The following is a 25237-nucleotide window of genomic DNA, read 5'->3' on the forward strand; positions in this document are numbered from 1 at the left end:
CTGCTTTAAAACATGACTAGATCAAAAGTTACCCAGTGCTCTGTGATATTGCTTTCATGCAGACTGCAGTGACATGATCATGCTGTGACTTCATTACAGTTCTAGTTGTTTTTTTTTTTTTTTTTCTTCCTGATTTCTGGGCTATGTGATAATTAATGTGTTATCTGATACAGCATGAGATGAAAGGATTAGAACACCTGTGAATAACCTTGCAATGCATGCTGTAGTTGTCATTGCAATTGTGCTCAGTTTGATGCCTCTCGAATCAAAGGACTCGCAGCGCAAAAGGGAGAGCTGAAATAAAATGTGGTCTCATAGAAACATTGGAAAGTAGGCTTAGGGTGGCCTTTATCATTATTTTGATTTTGTCCCAGATTTACGCCTACGCACTCTTCTGCAGTTTGCTTTTTTTTTTGCCATGAGGATAAGCAGGAGAAGAAAACACAGCGGAATTGGCAATAAGGAAATAAGTGACTACCATGCAGAGACAGATTGTGATATTGGCTTGATTTGAACAGTTTTGATCTGCTGCATCTTTTCTTGTCGGGCTTCTTTTTCATAACGGCACTTGTCAAAACAAACAAGGTCCAAAGAGAAAAATGCTTCAGAAGTGCTATTCATTTCTTTATTTCCTGTCTACGCCTTAACTTTTTTCCTACTTGCAATCCAGTGTTTTTATTCACTCTCCACTTCTGACACACAGTACAAGCGTACACCTCAAAAACTGTGCGCACACTCATGGTTTGTCCGCTCTGGTCACATTGATAGAATCTCTCTTTCTGTCTCTCTTCAGGTCGCACCATCATTTTGTCTACACACCACATGGATGAGGCAGACATCTTAGGCGATCGCATTGCCATCATCTCCCACGGCAAAATGCGTTGCTGCGGCTCCTCGCTCTTCCTAAAGAAGTGTTTTGGCAGTGGCTATTACCTCACTCTGGTCAGAGATGGGAATGAAAAGATGACATCGCAGCGTAATGGTGTCATACACAGTCAGGCTAAAAAGGTACGAACAGATAGCATATGTATTTTCTGGTTAGTGATTAGCTTTTGAACCTTAATTAAGGAATACTTAAATCTGAACTAATCAAATGTTTATATTAATGAGTCAAATGACTGAATGGATGTAATGTGTAAAGGCTTTCACTGTGATGAACCCATTAAGGATTTATCATCTTTCAGCTTTACTGTTTTTGTTTTCTGGCCCAGACTTTACTGTTTTGGTTCACTCACACTGCTCTCATCATCACCCCCCTTTCAGGCACAGCAGGCAGCTGTTTGAAGTGAAAGCGCTTTGATAAACCCACTGTATGCTACCTGCCCAGCACCAGACAGACAAATTTAGCGACAAGCTGGCGGACATAGTGGACCATTTAGCAGATAAATATAACCAGTTATTTCCCTTAGTAGTTGCTGGAGACCAAAACACAACCGAAAGATGAGTGAATATTGGACTTTAAATATGCCAGGTGGAAAGAAACACAAGTTTTATTGCAGATTAATGTCGCTTTAAGCATATATGCTCTTTTTAGCTGTGCGACTTGATACCCCAAGTAACACTAGAGCTGTGTGAGGTAGATTCAAAATGACCGAGTAGATGGCTCCTACTGAATAAGGTGCATTTTTGAAAGGTCCTCATTCAGCATTAAGGACACATTACTTGACTTTGCTAATAAAAGGCTCTCCATTCACATACTGGTAATCCTACCATACGTGTCCATCATATACGTGTCCTAACGCATCCTTTGGTATTTTCCATATTCGCCATTCTTCACATTTCTCTTCAAATCCAGGTCTTTTAACAAGTGCTTCCAGAGACTGTACCTCACTCTTGTAACAGTAAGGCCATATTGGAAAGACATATTCTTTACCACTGATGTTGCCTTCCTTACTGTAGCAAGGCAGAGCCACATTTCCTCCTCAGTGCAGACCTCTTCTGTGGTTGTTTGTAGAATGGGATATAACCATATGTCTTGCACACCTTTCTACCATCCCATCTGAGCTCAGAGGTTTCAGTTAGCATCTGTACTGTCATACAAACCACATATTGTAAGAAATTGTCACGGATGATGCCTGTCCATTTCCTCAAAGAGAATAAAGTCTTTCAGATATTTCTTGTGAAGGCAGTGAGGGACTCGGCACAGAGAACAGTTCCAATTGAAAGTTGCTTGCCATGACAAAATCATCATGGCCAGAAGTTTCATCAGTAAGTCTTTTTCTGAGGACTGATCACTTCCATGTCCCTCTCCATCTTACATTTTAGGATAGGCTTCACTCTGCTCCTCTGCAAGGCTTTCCCCCTCTTCATTCTCCTCAGTCACATACTCATCCTCTGTCAATGTAAAGTAGAAAATTTAAAACACATCCCAGAACCCTTTGCGGAGTTTGACAAGACTGCTCAAAACAAACATAGGTAATAGGCTATAATTACTGCTTTAAGAATGACAATGAGAAGACCATCATATGTAATTTTTGAGCAACCAACCATTTCCATCCCTGGAAGTGAAAAAGATTACCATACCTGCAGTTTCACTCTCAAATGACCATACTCAGCACATGGATACATCCATTTGAGAATGAAAAGGCTATTATACATGCGCTGTCACTCTCAAATGACCATACTCAGCACATGAATATGTCCATTTCAGAGTGAAAAGACTTATCATACCTGCAGTTTCATTCTGTTTCACCGTAGGCTGAAAAGATCATCATAAGTAACCATAACAGTGAAAAGTGACCAAATTCTCAACTAGCCAATATGTAACGTTAATATAACATTAAATTGTGCTACTTACCGTTCTGAATTATCAGTCGGTGGGTGCATTTATTTAGTTTCTGCAATCTCTCCAACCAAGTTCTCTTCAAGATCTTCAAACATCAACGGTGCGTAACTCCCGCCGGTATGGTCTTGACTGGATGACAGCAGGACCTGTACAGCATCTGATCCAGCCCTTTTGGATCTTCTTTCCCAAACTCAGTGACACATAACACAATGAGGGCTGTCTTGCCAGATGACTCTGTTTGCTCGCTGACCTGTGTGCAACACTTCAGGCAAGACTGGGAGCTAATCCAAAGTACACGTTACACACAAGCGGCAACCTCCAGGGCTGAAAAATGAAGCCATTGCGAATGTGCCAAAAACTGCAGTTCCTTGAATGGCCACTTGAGGCTGGCTCCAAAAGCGAGTAGATCCCCTTAGACCCCCATGTTAAAATGCCCAACTTTATAACAGAAATAAACATGTTTACAGCCTGATACAAAAAACAGTTTTGGTCTATAAGCTAATTTCCCCTATCATGCTTTTTTCAGCAACCAGGCTTCATTTGGCCTGCCTCAGCTCCACCTCTTTTGGATTAGCCAGGGGTTAGGTGGGGTCAGAAAGAGGCGACAGTCAGAGCCACCCACTGTGAGCTTCAAAACCGCTCCTCAGAAACCAATGGGTGATGTCATGGTGGTGGTGGTCATATTTTTACAGTCTATGCTTTAGAGGTGTGCCTGAATACAAATATGTTATTTAGCAAAGCACAAATAGTTTGTTTTTTACAAACATTTATTTTGTACAAATATCTTAAAAATTATTTGTTTTCGGGAAGAAAAAAGACATGTTAAATACTAGCGCGCAGGTTACATCACTATCTCAGTCTCTCTCCTCTGCTCCGCTGTTACATGTATCAGCAGGTCTCAACTAGGGGAGTCACATCCACCTGCTACATGATGAACATTTCCTAATTCCGGTCATTGTTTACAGTGTGATTAGCAACTTGAGATGGTTCAGATGACATTTTGGCTTAACTATATAAACATATATATGCATAGGAATGCAGATAAATAAATAAAAAGCTAATAAAAAGCTAAATCGTTGTCAGATGATAGCTGATGGGTTTTGAGATTGCATTTCGGCCAATGCGTTTCGCTTCTGTCTCTCTCCACACAGACTGTTTACCCGCATGCAACCAATGTAAGGGAGGGGTTTATCCAATTTATCCAATGCTTGAATGTCTGAGTGAAGCAAGTTCTAGCCAGGCCAGGTTTCACTGCTATTCAAATGCTAATAACAATCATTCACACCTGCACTCCGCCACTCTACCCTCTGTTTTTTGTTTTTCTCTCCCGTTTTTTCATGCAGTGTGACAGACAACATTGGCTAAATGGTGTTATTATCATGAAATAAACACAGATTTGTTGATTAGGACTCCTGTCTGACTGTGCAATTACCCTTCTTTTGATATTTATTAAAATAACTTTACATAATACTTACTGTAATGGGAAGAGATCATTCTTTTTGACCTCATGTCTAAAGGAAAGAACTTAAGCTGCAAACCCCTCTGACACAAAAGTAACCTCTCTCTAGTCTCTTATTGAACATGGCTCCCTCTGACTTTCCTGAGTGCTCTCTTTCTCTCTTGCCGCCCTCCCCCTATAATGATCTGTGTCTAGTCTCTCCCAGCATGAGAATTGGCAAACGGGTACGTGCTGGATGATACTAATTGTCACCGGGGAGAGGGGTGATTCTCGCTTTAGCTCGCCAATGGTGCCTGGCACACTTAGTTTTAATCAATAGGAGCAAATGAACAAGATGCACTGATGCCAGCAGGGCTAGAGCAATTACCATTAGTCTGTGGGCTCTTTGAGGTGAGCAGTCATTTGTTTGAAATAAATAAATAAACATGCAAACACCTTTTGTAGGCGAGGTAGAATACCTTTTCCAGGATGACGACTTTGTAATGCAGTGGAAAGTTTTGCAATCACAGCCAATATAACTGGAAAAAGTTAGATTTTCCTTCTCATTTGAGCGTGATTAAACTCCATTTGTCATAAAGTTCTTTAAAAATGCAGTGAGATTATTCAAACTATGTTGGAATTAAAATATAATCTTCATTAGTGTGCATGTCAATGTGTTTGACTGAAACAATTTTGGCTTCATGTGTCTTTGCACAGCTACATTACAGGCTGAATACAACTTTATTTAGAGGAATTAAATAGAAACTTGTGGGTGGCATCCATTATTCAATTAATATAAGACAGGAGTTGTCAAGGAGGCATTGTTCATCATTCTAAGTGGTAAGGCATTATAAGGCCGTTCTAATCCAATTCTGATTAACAGGAAAAAGACTGTCCTTCGAGGAGCAGCAGCCCAGACGACGGCATTGGCAGCCAAAGCTGGGGCAACTCTGATCCATCAGGTAGGACATCTAACAGTATAATTTTATCTCTGTCACTGCCAGTCAAACCTTATGATTGGTTACATACAAGGTTTTGCTACTTGGACATTTGATATAGTTGGTACATATATTTTAGCAACAAACTTTCAAAATTTCATCCAAAACTGAAAATTCTGTTATTAAGTCTTCACTCCAACGTCAACCCTATACTAAAACTTGTTAGTTGCCATAACACACAGCCAGATAGGTAGCACAGCTCGTTGTCAGCCTTCTTTAAATCAACACAAGAGTCACAAACACCACAGTATCGGTAAAGTAGCTGCTGCCTTGAGATGCTGTTGAAATGTTCTGACCATGGGTAGAGTGCACTTTAATGTATTTCCTGGTATTTACTCCCATAATAAACAGCAGTTGCTCCTTGAGTTGCTTTCTGGAAAAACAAGGTGTAAAGTGACAGGTAGTTGTTATATTTGAGAGACAGTGGAAGCACTGCATCTTTGACCAATCATTATGATAAAAAGTCACAAGGTTTGTTTTTTTATCAGAGATAGTTTGAATTTTTTAAAAAAGTATCTGTCAGTTGAGGATAATACGTTTGCGCTCAAAACTAACAGCTGTCAAAATCTGCACCCAAATTCTCAACCAGTTAATTACTGAGCGTTTATGTGCACTGATCAAAAATGATCAAATCTAGTTTTGCTCTTTTCTTACTCCTGTGTTTTATACATTTTATGTCAAATGTAGAGAGACAGCAAAAACAACAAATGTCTGACTAAAAACATATTGACTCTGGTGATTTGTTTCTTTGCCTTGATCATGTAAACAAAAGTACTCATGCAAGACATGATCAGAAAAGAAACAATCTCAGGTAAGCTCCAGTTCATTATGCATGGAAAATGAATCAAAATCAAATAAAAGTAGTCATATGTCTACGTGTGAAAGCACATTTCTCTTTATTATCACACACGGCGGCGACAGACAGAAACACGCATGCACATTTTTCGCAAATAATTCAGTGTGATGTGTGAAGCAGATCCATTTACTTCTTCATAAAGAACCAAGCCCGTTTGTTGTTAAGCTGCAGTAATTATGTATGAGAGGTTCTGGATCAATAATGGATGCTGCGTGTTCTGCAACACTGTCCTGATTGATTCACACTAAGACCCAGCTTCAGAATGGATGAGGCAGGACAATTATGTCCACTGATCTGTTTCAGCATGTTTAAAGGTCACAGCATCAGGAATGTTGTGATACTAATAGTTTACTCGCTTTGATATTACATCGTATCAACATTGGTTTTACACTTATGCTATCATTTTATATACAGTATTTCTTTGCAGCCAGCACTGCTACTCGTCTGTTATATCACTCTAATAAACAACTTTCTGAAAAAGGTTGAAAGATACATAAAAAGAGAGATAGAGATGTGTATTTTCCTCAAAGGCCCGTTGTTTGTGTGTGTTCAATTTTGCCACCCTTTAGAGTTTGCTTTATGAGTAATTTTGCGGCTATTCACCCGACAGATTTGACAGCAGTGGGTCAACTTGTGAGGCGCCACGTCCCCGAGGCTGTCTTCTTGGAGAACATCGGTCAGGAGATCACCTACATACTGCCCTATGGTGGAGCCAGAGATGGGACCTTTGCCCTGCTCTTCCATGAGCTTGACCTGGCCCTAGCTGACCTCGGCCTGACCAGCTACGGCATCTCTGACACAACACTGGAAGAGGTACACTAAGCGTGGGATTGACAACCTTGCCAGAAATACAAGCAGGCACACACACTGTATAGAAAGATTCAAGACTGCCTACGTACACACAGGAACATAAAAGTAGACAAAGAGCAAAGTGACTTCTTTTTTCTTTTTACTTTAGTTACTGCTGTAAATCTATTAGATTCTTTTTCTGCTTCTCCTTCTTCTTCTACTCCTTTTTTTTCCCCCTGCTTCTCAGAGTCTGTAAATGAGTAATCAAAGCTTTGGTAGTTAGTTTTTTGAAATGTCTCCCACAACTCAGGAAACAAAAATTACTCCAGTCTGTTAGGTGCTGACACTATAACAAGCAACTTGATATTTTAGCCAATAATTTTATAACCCGCAGGTCTGCAATCAATTTTTTCAGTGTCAAAGCAAAGTAATTGCATAAAGTTGTTTCAGTGCCGTACACAGCATTTTGTAGGCTTTAGGAATATACAAATAGGTTCCACTAAATCTTGAAAATCCACACCCTTGGCCATGATGCATGAATTATGTTGCTAGATAAAGCCATGCAAACTGCGAGGCATAATTCCTCCTTGACTGATGCCAGAGCAAACACGTTTTTTTAAAGCATTAAGAATTTTCAATGGACAGCAAATTGAGATAGACCACATGGTGTACTAAAAAGCATATTGCATGAGACCAAACATACAATTTTCTATTTATTTTACCAGTGTAATACCTCAGTCTGGTCCTTTAGGAAGTAAGGACGAATGCAATTTGACTGTTTAGCGTCTAAAAAAGAGCTGCAAATCCTGAGTAAATACCTCTCTTTCAATAACATCATCATCATCATGTAGTTTTGAATGGGGCAACACATAAAGCACCGTTTTACCTTGCAATTATAGGACATTCGGCAGAATATTTTAACATCTATCATCTATATAAAACCAATATTCTCACTATCAAATTGGTTGTCTCCTAAGCATGGATCCCACCACTAGCTACTCACAGCTACATTAATATTATTTTTGTTATTATTATTATTAGTAGTAGTAGTAGTAGAAGTAGTAGAAGTAGAAGTAGTAGTTATTATGAATGTCTTATTTCTCCTGAACAAGTGTCTCATGCAGTATGTTTGGCACGCAGAGGAGTCTTGGATCATAAAGCGGAGTGACTTGCTAATGCTCTTCATGTTACTCAGACATGAATCAGACACTCATGGCCTGCAGGCAATGTGAATAATTCCTTTTGAATTTCTAAAATTCAGACACAACAAGGTTATTTCACCCATCCATGTTTTTCTTTTGAAGTCCGATCAAACTTCAATTGAAATGCACAGTGATTTTCCATACACGGCACTAATAAACAAGGGCTGATAAAGGGGGATGTTTCATGGAAGTTATAATGACATCCCTGTCATTGTAAATGAATATCTTTGTATTTTTGTGTGTTTTATGGTTTTGGTGATTTTATTTAATATTGTTTTAATGGTATAATCCACCCTATAAATTCACATTCTGAACAAACTACAAAATTTATACATTTACCCAGGAGTGTTCAGAAACTTTTTAGACGGCAGATGTTAACATATGGCCTGGATTAATAAGTGAAATCAAGGAGGGCACTTCTCTTAGAGAGGCCAATTGACAGGTGCTCAGGTCTCTGCGGGTGCACAACCCTGATCTGATTCTAAGCAGAAAGTTAACAGGATGGCAGGGCGGTAAATCTGCATCAAATCAGCATACACTTGTTGAGTAAATTTAGAGGTTGGTAAATGTAGCAAAAAACCCAAAACAAAACACTGAAACTTAGCCATAAAAGCAGCTGAGCAAACACCCATCCACTCGCAGTATCGTTGATTTTGTGTTCATCCGGCTTGTTTACATGAAAACATACTTCATCTCTCATAAGATACAGTACTGTACTCACACACAATATGTTTATTTCACAGATATTTCTAAAAGTGGCTGAAGATACTGGCGTGGATGCAGAAATTTCAAGTAAGGTGACAATATGTTTGCAAGCTCCTATATGTCAAAGGGACATAACACAAACTTTGAAGACTCAGACATAACTTAAACACAGTCACAAACATTGTAAAAAAGGTGAGTCACATTCATACTCGCAGAAAAACATATAAGAAGCATTGTGTCTGTGCCCCATTGTCACTGAAGATATGAAGGCTGCAAGTTCTGCTTTTTTGCCAGGCTGCCATTTGTCATATTTTTTTTGGAGTGAGAATATATAATATAGAATTTGTCAGCAATGTAGAATCTGGACAAAACACCGCCGCTGAATAAGACACATCAAGTCAGCATGGCCTCAGACATTTTCCTCTTTAAACTTTAATATCCCCATTTTGGAACTCCAGTTTTCAGTTTTTTTTTTTTTTACTGTAAACATTGCTGGTGTATTTAATGACACGTCACTGCAGAAATCTTTAGCTTTGCATTTCTCCACTTCAACACAGTTGGTATTTCTTTGAAGCCAGAATTCAGAAACATCCAGCAATGGTGCTGGTTAGTTATACTGTAATGAGTTAATTGCCAATTATCAGCATTTGTCTGCTAGTGGAAAAGAGGTCTGGACATCAATACTTTCTTCCCTCCTTTCTTACTTACATACTTAAACTTCGATCTTTCAAACAACTAACCTATCTTCAAACAAGATGTATTGTCACAGAAATCATGACAGCATACTGTGTGTCATGTGCAAACAAAACTAAACAAATCAAACAAAAAGAAGAAACAAAAACTGCATTATCAAAGAGGAACTGCTTATATATTTCCAACCCATTATTATTTCTCATCGATTGACCCAAGTGAATAAATCTCCTATCCCCCCATTTCCAGCATTTTTGTCCGTATCCAGTCCCAATCAATTCCACTTTGCAGTTTAAATCTCAAAAACTGGATTCCTCCATGTTCCTAAAACACCTGGGTTTGTGCTTTTACAGGGAATAATGTGGCGTCTTGCGGGGCAGGTAGCTATTCTTATTGTTATTTATAGCCCTAAATTGGGTCAGGCCAAAACAACATATCTTATTTGTATTCCCACAGCAACACAGGAGCTGTTGGTGAGAGACTGCAGAAGGAGCTCTCGTGAATCCAAACGGAACAGCATCGCCGGCGTCCAGACTAAAACAGAAATCTCTGGATTTAGTGGCAAGTCTCTCCACATTTATTTTTTAATTTATTTAATTTTTTATCATCCTTAATGAGGAAAGTACCATGGAAGTGCTTAATAAACACGCTAGTTGACTGATTACTGATATTGTTTTTACAATAGAATTTAGTACAATGACTTATTATTCCTGCTTGAGTGTTGTTTCTGTGTTTCTCATGCAGATTTAAAAGAAAAGTTCACAAGTAAAGTGGAAGGTAGGTATTGTATTTGTCCTTACAATAGACCTTTTTTTTTTTTTTTCCTTACCATGAAATGTCTCTTTCAAAAACTTTTCGACACACATTTCATTCTTACGTTATTAACTTCATTTATTCTGGCTTCAATTTGACTGTTTCACCTCAGTGGCCGTCTTGAAAAGAGGACATAAACAAGAGCTCCCTTTTCAGAATAAGTAATTTTCAAACAGAATTTCCTTCTAATCCATAAAACATTATCTAACCTGTCGTTTCACCTTTTCAATTTTGCCCCTCTGAAAGAAATTCACTTTCATACAATGTATTTCATCATGAAAATGGTTTTCAATCAGAATATGCTTTTAATGACTACTGTGAAAATGAAGTGCTTCTTTTTTCTGTAACAGTATTCTTGGAGAGTGTAAGACATAAAATCAATGTGTCTACAAAGTCCTTATTTATCACCCTTTTCCTTCCAAGTCACACCCAAATAACATTTCCAAACTCATGTTCCCAGAAATAGTTGCTGCACTAAGGAATGAGTTAGTGCAGCAGGCAGGTTTAACACTTAAGTTATATTTGATCAGCCCATTAGGTGTGCTGAAAAGCGTGTTCAGCAGATCTTTTACATATGCATACATGATAAATAACACAGCAGGTTTAACGTCCACTCCAGACTCAAAGAGGAACGCCAGTGTCAATGGAAGGGGATCCACGGTCATCACCGGATGGGAGCTGATCAGGAGGCAGTTCCTGGCGCTCTTTATCAAGCGCTTCCATCACGCCAGGAGGAGCCGCAAGGGACTCATTGCACAGGTAATGGCCTCAGTCTGTCATATTGATGAATTGAAGGGTTATATTAGAGGGTTGCTCGGGAGGATCAAGGTAGTATTGTATGAAATACATGTTGGCTTTCAAATCAGTTAATGACATATATGATAGAGTAAGCTCATTTAAAATCTGGAGGGAGAAGTGGCGTCATCCATCTTTATGGAGGCAATAGTTGCGGAATTTCAGTTGTGGGAAAAGACGGCATTATAAAGGAGAACAGTTTGAAAAATGTGAAGAGCTGCGCCCAGAATGATGTAACATCATATCAGTAACCTGCGTGTACAATAATCATCTTTCCCACCCAGAAGAAGCCATGTTTAATACTGAAGAATACCTGAGGGACAAGAAAGGCTAAAGATGGCATAGACAGAGTATTTATTGTTTTTTTATGAGGTCTCACCTTTACATTTCCTCACGTCTAATGTAGTCAGGTAACTGAATACATTTGTATGTAGAGTGTGTCACTGAAAGTCATCCTGCTGCTTTTTACCAGCATCAGTTAAGAACACCATCGGTTTCACCTGATCGCTGTGATTGGCATTGGAAAGGCAAAAGTGACACCCGTGATTTGTTTTTCCTTCATTTCACTGTGTGCTAATCATATGTTTTCATTAGCTATTTATTAAATGTAATCGTATAACAATTACAGAGATGACAGACGGCTATTAGCCTATTAAGTGTACGTCTATATTATTTTGTTCCTCATAAACATAATTTCAAAAGTCAAAACCAATAAACAGCCATAATTTAAATAAGTCAGAACCAATTTCAGTAAGTAGCAGTTTCCAAGGGACTTAAATGATTTTTCTCCCAAGTTTTGAAAATGTGCTCTAGCTCATACAGCACCCCGCACCCATCTGGATTCATAGTATGTATGTAAATATGTAATGCTGTCAGTTATGACAGCTGCCACGGTGCTGAAATAATCAAACATGAAAGTGACTGAAGTGAAGTTCATGTACTCCTGTGCGCTGCCCCATGTATGTGTGTGTGTATGAGAGAGAGAGAGAGGGAGAAAGAGAGGGGGAAGAGAGAACAATGTTTCACCTCTGGTGAGGTGTATGGGTTCTTCTTGTAATTTGCTGCAGTACCAATCCCCATTAGTCACTGTCAATCTTGGACGTCCCTCTTTAGTGGGGACACAGAGCAGGATAGGAGGATAAGCGTGTGAGTGTGTACGTACAAGGGTGCACATTGTCTGCAAGGGCGCACCTCCTACCGCTCCCTCTGTATTCATTTTTTGGCTGAAGGCCCCCCCCCCACCACCCCATCATGTCAACAGCTCTCATTGTTAGCAGATATGATTGTGTGGTGAGGTAATCTCCTGGAATACAAGTGGTTAGGGGAATATAAAAGAGATTATGGCATGACACACAAAAGGAGTGATTTATGGGGATGAAAGTTGGGGACAGTTAAGTCTTGGCAATGTCAATGAATCAGGGAGAAGCAGCTATTGGTCAGGTTGCAGTGGATGAATTTAAGGGAATGTAGTGTTTGGAGCTTACATTTGAACAGACTACAACTCCCCATTTAAGCACCAGCAACCAGCACCAGAGGATGTAGCTCCTGTAGTGCTCAATATTTATGTTGTTGTTTTTTTTTATGGCAATTATCATTACCGCATAAATCACGAAGTGTTCATTTTCTGTATTTAAGTTTCTGTGTTCTTTTTGTATACTGGTGGATATAATTTTTCCACAACCAATAACAATAGGCTCGCTAACTATTTGTCATATTTTGTCTAAACACTGTGAAAAGAAAAGATTAACACATTAACACGTGAGTAAAAATATCCAAGGTGATGCTATTACTCTTGATATCTACTTAAAAAGCAGGTACAGCAATAAAGCTATTATTCACAAATAAAACTGAGAAACAAACTCAGTCTAATGAGCCGTTCGACTTGGCTGGGAATAAAAAAAAACATCTTAATTCTGTTTTGGTGTTTACACCAATTTTGCATATAATCCTGTGCTCTTCTTTAAATCCCCACTAAACTTGAGAATGTGATAAACTCATGCATTGTCTTGGGAGCGCTTTGGCTTTGTGAGCGTAATGACTTCGTTTTTTGCAGATCTCTCTCAATGGAAGAAGTACCAGCTGTCACCTACAATTACTGTCGAGTGAGAGAGAGAAAGAGAGAAAAAAAAATAGTTCTTTCTTTTGCAGTCTGCCATTAAGCTTTTCAGTCTCATTGCTGCTCTTTATCTTTCTCCCAAGCACATTTCCATAGCCATTGCTCCATGCACTAAATTTAGGATTTTCAATTGTAGCATCTTGAATTGGCCTGGCAAATTGCATGCCATGCAATTAATCAAGTGTACGCAAACCTCCCCCTGCTGCCAAGTGCGTCCCAACCTACAAGTGATTAAACATGAAAGATATCTTGCATTTCTCCCACTGACCTTTTTGTCAGCTCTAACAATGAAATAAAAAGAGAATTACATGACGGAGAAAAGAGGATTGGATGGGGGTGAAGAGGAAAGGGGAAGCGTGGCAGCGGCTTTAAAAAAAAAAAAAAAAAAAAAAAAAAAAAATACAAAAGACAAGAGAATAGCAAGAAACTAATTATATCTGAGTGGCCAGATGATGGTGGTGGTGTTGGTAGTGTTTAATCAAACTCGTAAAGCATGCAGAGGAGCCCAAACAAGTTGGTGGGGAGCATATTAATGTGCACACAGTATCTCAGTGGTCCTGTGTTATTGTTGATTGCATCAGTCAGTTTTGTAGTATGAGATGACATTATAGGGGGGAGGCTTGGGGAGGGAAATGATGAAATTGATCTTACATTGACATATAATGCAACAACATAACAATGCAGGTTTTCTTCTTTTTAAAGCAGGCAAACTATAACTGTATCACTCACAATTGTGTCGTATATTATAATGTTACATCGATCATAAAATTAACACAGTTTGTCTCCCCAGTTAAAATGACATACTGCTGCACCTTTGCGCTGTACAATAGCTTCATGATTAAATGAAGCTTTGAGGTAGACAATTGAAATCAAGGATTTTTATTCTGATTGATTAATCGCTTTAGCCCTAGTGGCCAATAGCATGTCTTTAAACTGAAATGGAAGGTAGTGACATAGTGCAATTTTGTTTATTTTATTTATTTATTGTATTTTTTTCAGATATAGTGGAATCGCATTTCTTCAACAGAGCACTGACAGGGAAACTTTAATGAGGTATTTTTACTTTAAATTTGTCACCATCCTCCTAGGTGGTCCTGCCTGCTGTTTTTGTGTGCCTGTCTCTGATCTTCTCACTCATCGTCCCACCGTTTTCCGAATATCCAAGTCTGGAACTACAACCTTGGATGTATGGTCTCCCTCAAACCACCTTTTACAGGTAACCACTTTGTGGCTAAAATTCAGCTGACTGGAATTTGAATGGCATTTTAACCATATTCAGCACAGATTTTAATGTTAACAACAATCTGTGATATTTACCTGTATATAAGTATAATATCTGCTCAACTGTTTTTACATTCTGTGTTGCTATTGCCCAGAAACAACAGGACTTTTCCAGGGAAGAATCCTTTAGAAAATGATGTTTACTGTTCCCATAAGTAGAGGGTGTGTGAATAATTTGAAAAGAAGAACATCAGTCTGGACACTGTCCCCTCCTTGGCTGCAGCTTGACATTCTGTCATTGAGAATCACAAACATAATTGGTGACAAGGCAGCATCAACACCCGCTGAGAAGAAACTTGATTAACTGCAGAGGATGTGGACACATGTCTCACTCTGTTTATAGGACACGTGCATACCATACTCTCATAGCATAGAATCTCCATAGCATAGGTCATATACCTTTTCATAGTCCACAAATTGCAGAAAGACTGGATGACCAAATCCCTGTCACCACATCAGTATCTGTCATTCATTTGAATGAGAAAGTGTGTCCAAACTTTTGACTGGTACTGTAAGTGCACCAATGTAAATGTAAAGAGTGTCACCTTATGAAGTATAGCTTGTTATGAAAACAACAAGACAGATGTTTTCCACATATATTCAGTCTTTTGTAAGTCACATAGGATGGGTGCAACATGAGCTATGCTTCTCTGTAACAACAAAAGTGTTGTAAAAATGCCATTTGAATTCTAATATGCATCATCCATTACAGTATCTGTCCAAACCATCAAACTAATCTTGACACTGTATTAATACTCTTTTGTTGTGACATGATGCTGTCATTGCTTATCCACCCTGCAGGTATTTATTTCCCCTGGCAGCGCTTTGTAGAAATTCACTTTGAGGATGTCAAGACACAATTAACTGTAGCCTCACTAGAAACTGGTTTATTTAAGATACAATCTTAAATCTTGGTCAGAGTGAGAAGCTGTTCCTATCACATTTGTTGCCATACTTATGCACTTTCTTTTGATATGCAGACAGAGGCAAAAAATGTTTTTGATTGTATTCTTGTTTTATTTCCCTTTAACATACATATTTTTAATGCTGTAATTACATTTACAGTAAAAATGGAGAGTAGTTATCTCAATATTTTTACACAACAACACACTTCTTTAATATAGCGTGTAACTTGTGGTACCCACAGACCCTCAGTCTACTCTGTTGGTAACTAATTCTATGTTTGCTGGGCAGGTAGCACTGCTGTTATCTGCCATACTTATTTTTATGCTACTTCCTCACTGGACTACTTCTTCAACAGTTTTGGGATCACATACACACATTACACATAAACATGCAACTCACTGAGGACACTTGAACTATTACTTTTGGTAGTGACTTGTACAGTTTTTAGTTTTTTGGTAAAACATGGTTGTTTTTTTCCCATGCTCAAACCCAGTCCTCGTGGAAGTTTGAAGCTGAAGCTAGATTCTTCCCACAAACATAAGACTATTCACCACATTTGGAGCTTTTTTGTACTTCTTGAAACCGTTTTTCAACTCGTCTAAGACTACAATTTTAGCTTTTTACAGACTTTGTACTCAATAGTGAACCAACAAAGTGGAAGATCATCACACACTCTATATGCTAATATGGGTTCACAAGAGAACCATTTAAACTGCTCTCACTCTAATAGTTTTCATTCTTTATGCATACATGCATAGTTTATGTCAAATTCATGAAAACAAATGCTGAAACATTCATTCACTTTCTCATTGCAGAAACATTAAAATGCAATTCTCTGTCTCTCTCCATGGTGCTGAAACATACAAATTCAGTTGGCCTATGTCTCTCTGGCCATGGTGCTAAAAGGTTCAAGTCTCAGTGCTAAAAGGTTCAAGTATCTGTCTCTCTTCATGCCTTAAAAGTGTATAAACCCATTCTAGATATTTGGACTACTTCTAGCACTATTATTTCTTCTTCTGCCACTACTGCAAATGCATCTAATTCATGAACTCACCAGTAGAAGTTAGCAACCACCAAGTATCACCTTGGCAACTGTGCAGAAAACCCCTACAACCACCTTAATAATAACAACTATATAGCCACACACTACCAAACACCCAGAACACAACTGCAACCACTACAGCTACCTACACAGACACTAAGATATTATCTACCAACACCTTAGAAGCCACATAGCTGTCCATAGAATATAATTAAATCATAGTGGCAATATCTTGCCAGGCATTTTCAAAAGTCTGACTGAAGACCTTGCCATGGTACTGTGAAAATACCTATTTTTCAGACTGTTTTCAGAAAAACTTTACTCATCAGAGTAACTGACCAGTTTACATTCTCGTCTTTGTGTCAGTTTATAGAAATTTGAATGGAATATCAGATTATTATCTACATAATTATATATGTATGGTAATATTTACATTCCACTGTGAGGTTTAATTAAGTTTGGACCCAAAAGCAGGACTCAGACAGACGGCTTGCAGTAGTTCTAATGCAGTTTTATTGAGAAGTTGTAGAAATGGTAGTTTGGAGGGCTGATCCAGAATAATGGAGGAGTGGGGCAGGCAGAGAGAGCTGAGCCGTTGGCTGAAGGCAGGCTGGCGAGACGCTTGGTGAGGCAGGCAGACAAAGCCTTCAGATGGATAATGAACCTGAGGCACAGGGAAACACAGAGTCAAGCAGAGTTCAGGCAAACATGAAAAATATACTGACTAAGGGCTTCAACTTGGCCATAAAGTTAGAACCATGTTGACGAACTGAACGATCTGGCGAAGACTGCCGGGGTATAAATACTGCAGGAGCTTGATGAGTGAATGGGTCACAGGTGTGGAGGTTGATTGGCAGCAGGAGGGAAACAGATCACCACGCCCAGACAGACACAGAGAGCGAGAACAAAACAGGGAACCAACAAGAAACAAAAAGGAGTGATAAACAGCAGAAACACTAGGAATGAGGGAGAGGCACAGCCGGACCATGACATCCACACAATAGATTATTATTAGATAGCCTTCATTTGACTTTCTTCCAATATTGTCTCAGTTCTTACTTCTATGATGTTTCATTTTGACTAGATGAACCATTCATTAGTTCCACTGGTTCTGTGTATATGCACAAGTCTTCATTTTGAAACTATCCAATAGTTTTATTATCTTGAATAGTGTGGTAACCCAGCCATTGTTAATTGCAAAACAGATGGCTGCACATAATCCATTTTTACAATCGGACCACTTCAATTGCATTCACTGGTGGCCAAGGAAATGACCATATGACCTTCATGGAGACACCTCTAAATGAGACAATGAACACTGTATTAATCCAAATGGCTGGCTGGGCTGTGACCACTGTTGGCAGAAAGCCATCACGATGGTCTTTATGAAACACTGTGTTTTAACTCCCACAGTACCCTTAAGATAAAGGGCAGAGTGTGTGTGGTTAGTAATGAGAATGAAATTGGAATGGGAAGATTGTTTAACTGAGACGCAGGGCTTAGATATGTACAGGACACTCAGATAATGATGAAGGGTTGTCAGAAACCCTATACTGTACACAGAATCCTGAACAGCCACACCCCCTGTACATGCTTGCAGAAGAATACACACCAGGACAGAGTTGGACTCAGGTTATAAAAGGAAAAAGTGCACATCATTGTCCAGTCAAGGGTGTGTTGAGAATTCATGTTTTGACTCTTGGACCAAAGAAAAGGGTTGGTAAACTCAATGATTTGCACTCACTCTTGATTAAGCTAACCCTAGTGGCATGCAGCATTGCTATTGAGTATTTACTTGAAATCCACATCCGATTCCCCTGGTGCATATATCTCATTTCCTTTCAGGCCTTTTTGGATGTCAAGATTCATTTAAGATAAATGATCATCTAAACTCTGATGCTTTGTCATTGTGGAAGACAGATTAGAAGATTGTGACGGGGGGCAGATTAGAAAACCTGTCATGTCCTAACCAGTGATGACATTGTGCTTTATCCCAAACACAATGACAGATTCCAGAGATTTTTTGTCATTCTGACTAGTTGATTCGGTAGAACTGTTGTATCACTTGTCACTTATCACACACTTAACTGAGACGATTCTTCTGGCTCACTATATACATTACTGATTTTAGTGACTTCAGAACATTCAATCTCAAATAATCCCTGCTGTCTAATGTGACACCAGTCAAACTAAGTATAGAGGTGAAGAGTCAGGCTCTGCTTGCTGAACTCAGCTCTTATTGACTATTGACAAATTTTCTTTGTGAAGTTGTAATCTCAACACAGCACAAGACATTAAAGATGTCTGGTTTAAATGTCAAGGATTTTGATATTATCAGGGCTGCACAGGACATCTTGTAAATCGATTCAGCTGTTATAGGTCCCTAATGATAATAATAATATAATAATGATAATAATTTATCATTCAGTGGAATGACAATTGATCTTTGTAGATCTTTGGTCATGTCCAAGACACTGATTTCCATTTTAACTCTAGTTTTAATTCCATTTGTCTCTTTCTCTCCTTATCAGTACTACAACATTTTGATAACCCCCACCTGCTTTCCTTCAAATTTTAGCTTTTGTTTCTAATTCCAGTTTTTCAGTATAAACACCAAATAAGGGCCTTTGTCCAAGCTGTTTTGTTTACTTTTGTTTTACCTCTGCACTTCTGTCAGAACACAAGATCCCTCTGGTCTGTTTTATTGACATTATGACAGCTTGGCTGATTCTCATGGATTAAGGTGATGTGTGAGCATACCGTGAGAGACAAAAATGAAAATCTTATGCACACTGAAATGTTTACTTATAATAATTATTTTCCCAATGTTTACAGCAATGATGGGCCAGATAATGTGGAGGTGTCCCATGTGGTGGAAACCCTAGTGAACAACCCTGGCTTTGGGACTCGCTGCATGAAGGGAGACCCAATACCGTAAGTGTTTGTGTGGAGGGAAGCACAAACTATGTGCAAAAACAGTCATAATAATAAAATAATAACAGCACAAACATAATGTGTACACAATCACTCATGCTAAATGGTACAGATTAAAGTATTAAGCTTTGCAAGCTGTGTATGTGTGGCTAGTAGCTACACACCTGTTTATGCATATATGCAAACATGGAGTCATGCATGTCTGAGCATGGATCTGTGCCTGCTTCAGAAATCCTGCTATAGAAACAAAACAAGCTGTAAAAGAGCCAATAACCCAGAATATTGAAAAAGATTGTTCTGCTTGATTTTGAAAATCAATTCCAAGGACACATTTAATCCATAAATAATTAGCTTTTCACATTACTCTCCAGATCATCCTGATCAGAACAACTTGATTAATGAACATCTTTTTAAACTTAGAAATTAAATGGAATTATTACTGAGCTCAGAGACTACATAGTTCACAAGGACTTTAGCATCACAAATGCAGTGTCTTACTGTGCTTACATTTTTTAATCGAGTCAGAAGTATTATTCAACATTCTTTAAAAATATATTACTTATGACTCATGTTGTTTATACTAAATACAAGAAAATACTGTGCTACACTAAAAGTTAAGATTGGGGTTAAGATATGATTGGTTATATGTAGTGTATATGTAGTGGTGGGTAACTTGAGTTAATATTACCAATGAAATACTCATATATCCCCCATTATTCTTCTACAGGAAGTTACCGTGTGCCTCCAGTGGGTCTGATTGGTTCACTCCGTCTGTGGACCAGTCAGTGACTGACATCTTTCTCAACGGGAACTGGAGCATGTCAAACCCCTCCCCCTCTTGTCAGTGCAGCACTCCTAAACGGACAATCATGTTACCAGACTGTCCACTTGGTGCTGGAGGGCTTCCTCCACCTCAGGTAGGTCTCTTGTGAAGGAGTTTGTGGCCTTTGGTGGGTGGTGTAGTAGGTTGGGCAGCTTTTATGTGACTTCATGGTCATAAAACTGAAGGTCTGCAACAGTGACTGTTTGAGGTCCCTTGAGCAAGACACTGAAACCCCGCTGGTCAAGAGGTACTGCACATGGCTGCCTGTGTAGCTCTGTGGTAAAATGAGTACACTTGCTGCTTGTGTGTGTCACACAGGCACAAAGTGAGCGGGATAGTCTAAATGTAAAAAAAAAAAAAAAAAGTACAAAATAAATCAGTGGCACCACAGTACAATAAAAATGCTTATCATGGAAGTTTTTGGCTTGCAGTCTGAAAGTCCCAGTCAGCATCATTTTGATTTGAAAATAAAGGTACTTTCTAACAAGGAATATGCATTGCATTGCAAAATATAAATCAGCCTTTTGTGCTGCCTCCCTTTTGTGAACTAGCATGCATGCATGGAAGTAGAGCCAAAATTGATTCTGCTGAAAATACACTGATTTGGTCTGTGCCAATGATTCAGCTTGTCCCTCACACCTGCTAAAAATTCAGTTATAGTCCTATATAATGTGTCCTTTCACTCTTTCAGGTGTGTGTCAACCTTTCACCTTGTTCCATACCATTAGGACATTTTGTTGCATGCAGTGCCAGCACAGACCTCACATTTTCTGCTCACCTCACTAGTCCAGGGAGGTTTGCGCGTCTCATCCTCCAGAAGTCAATACCAATCCTTTATAGGCCATTACTTTAACAATATACATGGCCAAATGCCACTAGGGTGAATGTTGGATGGTCTGACCTGAAGAGGCTTGATCCAGGCTGGGATCGATGGGCAAGTTACAGACCCTGCATCCATGCCTGCCAGCTGCCACCTGCTGACTAAACCAATCACAATACAGAGAGAAAGTAGCGTCTCATTTGGAGCTAAATGGTTTGCACTGCTGTCTCCCAATGAGAAATTTAAGCTTGAGAGAGGATAGACGGAGAGGCTGCCACCTCCACTCCAATGTCATTTTATTAGAGATGACATGCACCTGCATTTTAAGAGATTTGAATTTGAATGTCTCATTCCTGCGGATATTTTCCTCCTCTTGGAGTTTTATGAAGTCAAATGAGAATTTGTTTGTGGTAGTGTACCCCAGATGGAGGGAGGAAAGGATTGGGGGAGATCTGATGTCTGACACCTGAGATTTGGCTGCAAAACAGCAAGCAAGCTAACTCATAAGTTGACACTTTGAGGTTAATTTAGTTGTCATAGCAGTTGTAATGTTGTAATGTTGTAATACACACTCATGGTGCAGGTTGAATAGCATGTCAGACATGCACCAAACTGCTAACTGGCAACAATTTGCAAATCAAAGCAGAAGTCTTTTATGATAATGAAACGAGTTGTTTCCAGAAATGATCAATCAGGGCTCAAAAATGATTTGGAAAATTAAATGGATTGCTGAAGTGGCTGCACGACAGCAAGTACTGAGTGCAATGCAAGAACTATATATGACAAGCATTGTAAGATGGCATAAAGATGTTGGTAGTGTAGCAACTTGGCTGGGATAGAGGTGCAAATTGTAACCTGTGCTGAAGTAAGATTCCTTTTTTCCCTTTATTTGGAAGATGTTTTGACTTCTCGGTAGTAACTTGCTTTAGTGACAACACATAGTATTTTCATGAAATTGAACATTTATCTCTAAATTGCATTTCAAGAGCAGACAGACACTTCTAACTCTTGCACTTAACCTTCACGTTATTCCACTGCCTAATACATCTGATTCACAATTAACTGTATAATAATATGATAAAACACAAGTTCCCTGTTTATATAATTGCGTTCTTTTGTAGCCACAGATCACAGCCTGTCTGTCCTACTGTTGTGTTAGAACATCACTCCCATGAGCTAAAACTAAATTATACAGTAACCAGTGATCAGTGCACTTACTCTCACCTAGGAAAGTAGGGACAAATGTGAAAAATAGTTTGAACCTCACAAGGGCAAGACTTTGGTCTGTGAATTTCCAAATAATAATAACAAACATGAAATGCTGCACCAAAATTGAAACTTTGTGGTTTTGACTTTCCAGCGAGATTATTTGAGAACACTGAAACTTTCCATAACTTTAATTCAACATAATAATCTAAATTAAAATACAGCAATGTGGCCCAAAGCCTTTTGAGTGAATATAGTTTTAAATAAGTTACTTAGAGCAAATTGGTATTTGTAGAGTTAGAATCAAAATACCATTATATCTAATTAATGTGCCACATAATTAAAAAAGAGCACTTTGTAGGGGAATCTAATTATGCAATAGGCAGTTTTTAACTTGTGCTTAACTGTGTTTTGGTTGAAAATGCCTTACAAGTGTCGGCTCTTTTATGTCTATGATATAAGTTCAAACTGTCATTGTAAGTTCAATTTGCAAAGCCTCTTTCATTCTCAGTTCAAAAGGGAAAGGAGGGAGTGTTGAAGGGAAATATTCTGGCCCAGTTAAGAAAATACTCACACAGTCACATGCTGATATATCTGAAATGATTTTGTTTCATAAGTGCCGTGGCATTTCCTCCTTCAATATTTGAGACACTGGGGAGATGTCATCGCGGAAGGACAAATGAGACACCAGTAAAAAAAGAAAGTCTGCAAAGTCAATGACTTCCAACAAGCAGGACATGAAATGACACAGTTTGAAACTGCTGGACTCATCTGCCACTCCTTTACTTTCCTCCCCATCCCCTATACTTCCCCTATATACAATACCAAAGTATGAAATGTGCCTTTTCACACTCTCCACACATCTGTAATGCCTCGTTGAACTTGTGTGAGGCTTGCTGTGTGCTCTCTCCTGTGACAAGGCCGTCTAAGGCCAAAAGGAGCAACTGTCCAGGTATCATGTTGTGGATGATTGTTGAGACAGTCAAACAAGAGAAGCGCCCTTTGTGTAACCTTTTCGTTTCCCTGACGTTAGGTCCTAGCTTATGACAGCACTGTCAAGGAGTCTCCAATTTGTTGAGGTGCTACTTGTATTTTTGTATCTTTTCTGGTACCCTGCTGCCATTAAGGTCTTTCTCTCAAAACCTCTTTTTTTTCTCTCACCACTTGCTTCATCCATTTAAAACACCCCTACTCTCTTTTTTCTATTCAGGTAGTTTCCAGACTGAATCTTTTTTTCTGTTATTTTATGAATTGCTACTACTTTGCTACTTTACTGGATTTCTACTTTATCATGCCATCCTGTAAGTGGTTGGTACTTAGCCTCAGTAAAAAGGCCATTTAAAAAGGCCAGTTCTTGCCTACATCTTGTTGCATTCACTTGCATCATTTCTCATTTATTTAAAACATCCTATTTTGTTACAGTCCAGATCCTTTAAAAGTATGTTAAATGGACTCCCATTTTTGCATGGAAACAACCTTGAGGACAATGAGTTATGATCATGCAACAAGATTATTTGTAGTTATTTCCCACTGTGGCCGAGGGAACTTTCACATTTAGGATAAGAAACATTTGAGGGGAGGAGAACATTTATATGCAACACACATGCTGTTAACAGTCCCTTTTCTCTGCTTATCACCTTTTTTTTTTGCATAATGCAACACTTTATTTATCCTGCATGGGACAGTTTTCACAACACAGTAAGCCAGCAAGCTTTGCAGCATTTTATTTCATCATCTGCAACAATTTTTTTGGTCAAATCTTGAAAGATGTATCCTGCTGTGCTAGTATGAGGTCATACGGTAGAAAGATACTGTAAAGGCTACAGTGGGATGTTAAGATGAAATGGTTGATCATGGGATTTAGTTTCAATGTTAGTGAAAACATCCTTTTGTTAGAGCCTCCTTGTCCAGTTTCTATATAAATGATGCTGCAGGTGAACGAAAGTACTTAACTCTAGCCCATAACCCTCCACACTTCATTCTCCAAGCCCTTTTGCCTCCCTGCTGTTACCTAGAATTCACTAGAGGGTCATAACCCACCGTTTACAGTTTGAAATGTAGTGCAGTGCATAAGGTCATGAGATAGAATCATATATAGTATTATATAGTCTGACTGTCGTGCTCAACTATAAAATGTGGAGTCTGAAGAGAGTACCATTGTGTAGACCGAGAAAATTGTGGCTTAAGCTGAGGTAGGATAAATATTATGACAGATATGTATAAATGAATATGACATGCTGTTAAACACACATGTGCACTCACATCCATGTGCATGGGAACGTATGCATTTATCATTATTGCTGCCTTGCTTACCTGTAGTCTGTGGTCCATTGCAGGGGGCCATAAATGAATGCAAGTCCAAGGCAGAGACCACCCACAGAAGCCAAGCATGTTGTGAGGATGTATTCCCTTTGACCTGAAAGCTTCCCTTGTTGAATAAATCATGACAAAGTGTACCAGCTTCACACTAGTTCCTTTTTTATCTTTTATCCTGCCCATCCTCCAAATATGCCCTTGAGAAACTAAAGAAAAGACAAGAGAGAAAAAAACATGGACACAGCACCCCAGGAGGTAGTGAAATCATTGTTTCCATGGAAATGGCAGGCAACAGTAAGCCCATTATCAATTCTGAGGTATTGACTCTCGTTCACTGGTGATATTTAACCTTCATAGATGAATAGGCCGTCATGCGTGCAGAGGAATTGATAAAGCCGCCACGTTCACCGTATTACGATTGATGTCTTTATCATTTGGAGACTGGCCTAACTACAGCTTGCTTGCAAATTACTCTCCTTGGCCTCATCTATCAGGCTATTGAAGTTAGACATTGGCTTACCATTTGTATGGAAAAAAAGGGAGAGGTCTGCATGGGAAATACGACCACCACTATCTACTTTAGTTGGTTAGCTTTGGATAAAACTGCCTCAACTCTAAGTAAGTCATTCAGTAACAGTATTTGGCGTATCTTAAGAAAATGAAGTGATGGATTTACAATGCAGCATAAAGGTGCTATTTACATTCAGAACATAAAGTCAAGA

The 25237-nt window shown here is 38.9% G+C and overlaps 1 protein-coding gene across 6 annotated transcripts in view; it reads left to right on the forward strand.

Moving 5' to 3' along the window:
* LOC121889117 (phospholipid-transporting ATPase ABCA1-like) overlaps window positions 1-25237 on the forward strand; it is a 186770-nt gene that overhangs the window by 94273 nt on the left and 67260 nt on the right. For all 6 annotated transcript variants that reach the window (XR_006093442.1, XM_042400827.1, XM_042400825.1 and 3 more), the window contains 10 exons: window positions 794-1008; window positions 5107-5185; window positions 6688-6890; window positions 8812-8860; window positions 9920-10024; window positions 10208-10240; window positions 10896-11035; window positions 14276-14403; window positions 19252-19350; window positions 20078-20267. Coding sequence is in view for 5 of the 6 variants with exons in the window: in XM_042400827.1 (XP_042256761.1) it covers window positions 794-1008; window positions 5107-5185; window positions 6688-6890; window positions 8812-8860; window positions 9920-10024; window positions 10208-10240; window positions 10896-11035; window positions 14276-14403; window positions 19252-19350; window positions 20078-20267 (1241 nt within the window). In the remaining variant the exon portion in view is untranslated. The remainder of the gene's footprint in view (window positions 1-793; window positions 1009-5106; window positions 5186-6687; window positions 6891-8811; window positions 8861-9919; window positions 10025-10207; window positions 10241-10895; window positions 11036-14275; window positions 14404-19251; window positions 19351-20077; window positions 20268-25237) is intronic.

Source organism: Thunnus maccoyii, chromosome 22 (assembly GCF_910596095.1).
Source record: "Thunnus maccoyii chromosome 22, fThuMac1.1, whole genome shotgun sequence".
NCBI lineage: Eukaryota > Metazoa > Chordata > Actinopteri > Scombriformes > Scombridae > Thunnus > Thunnus maccoyii.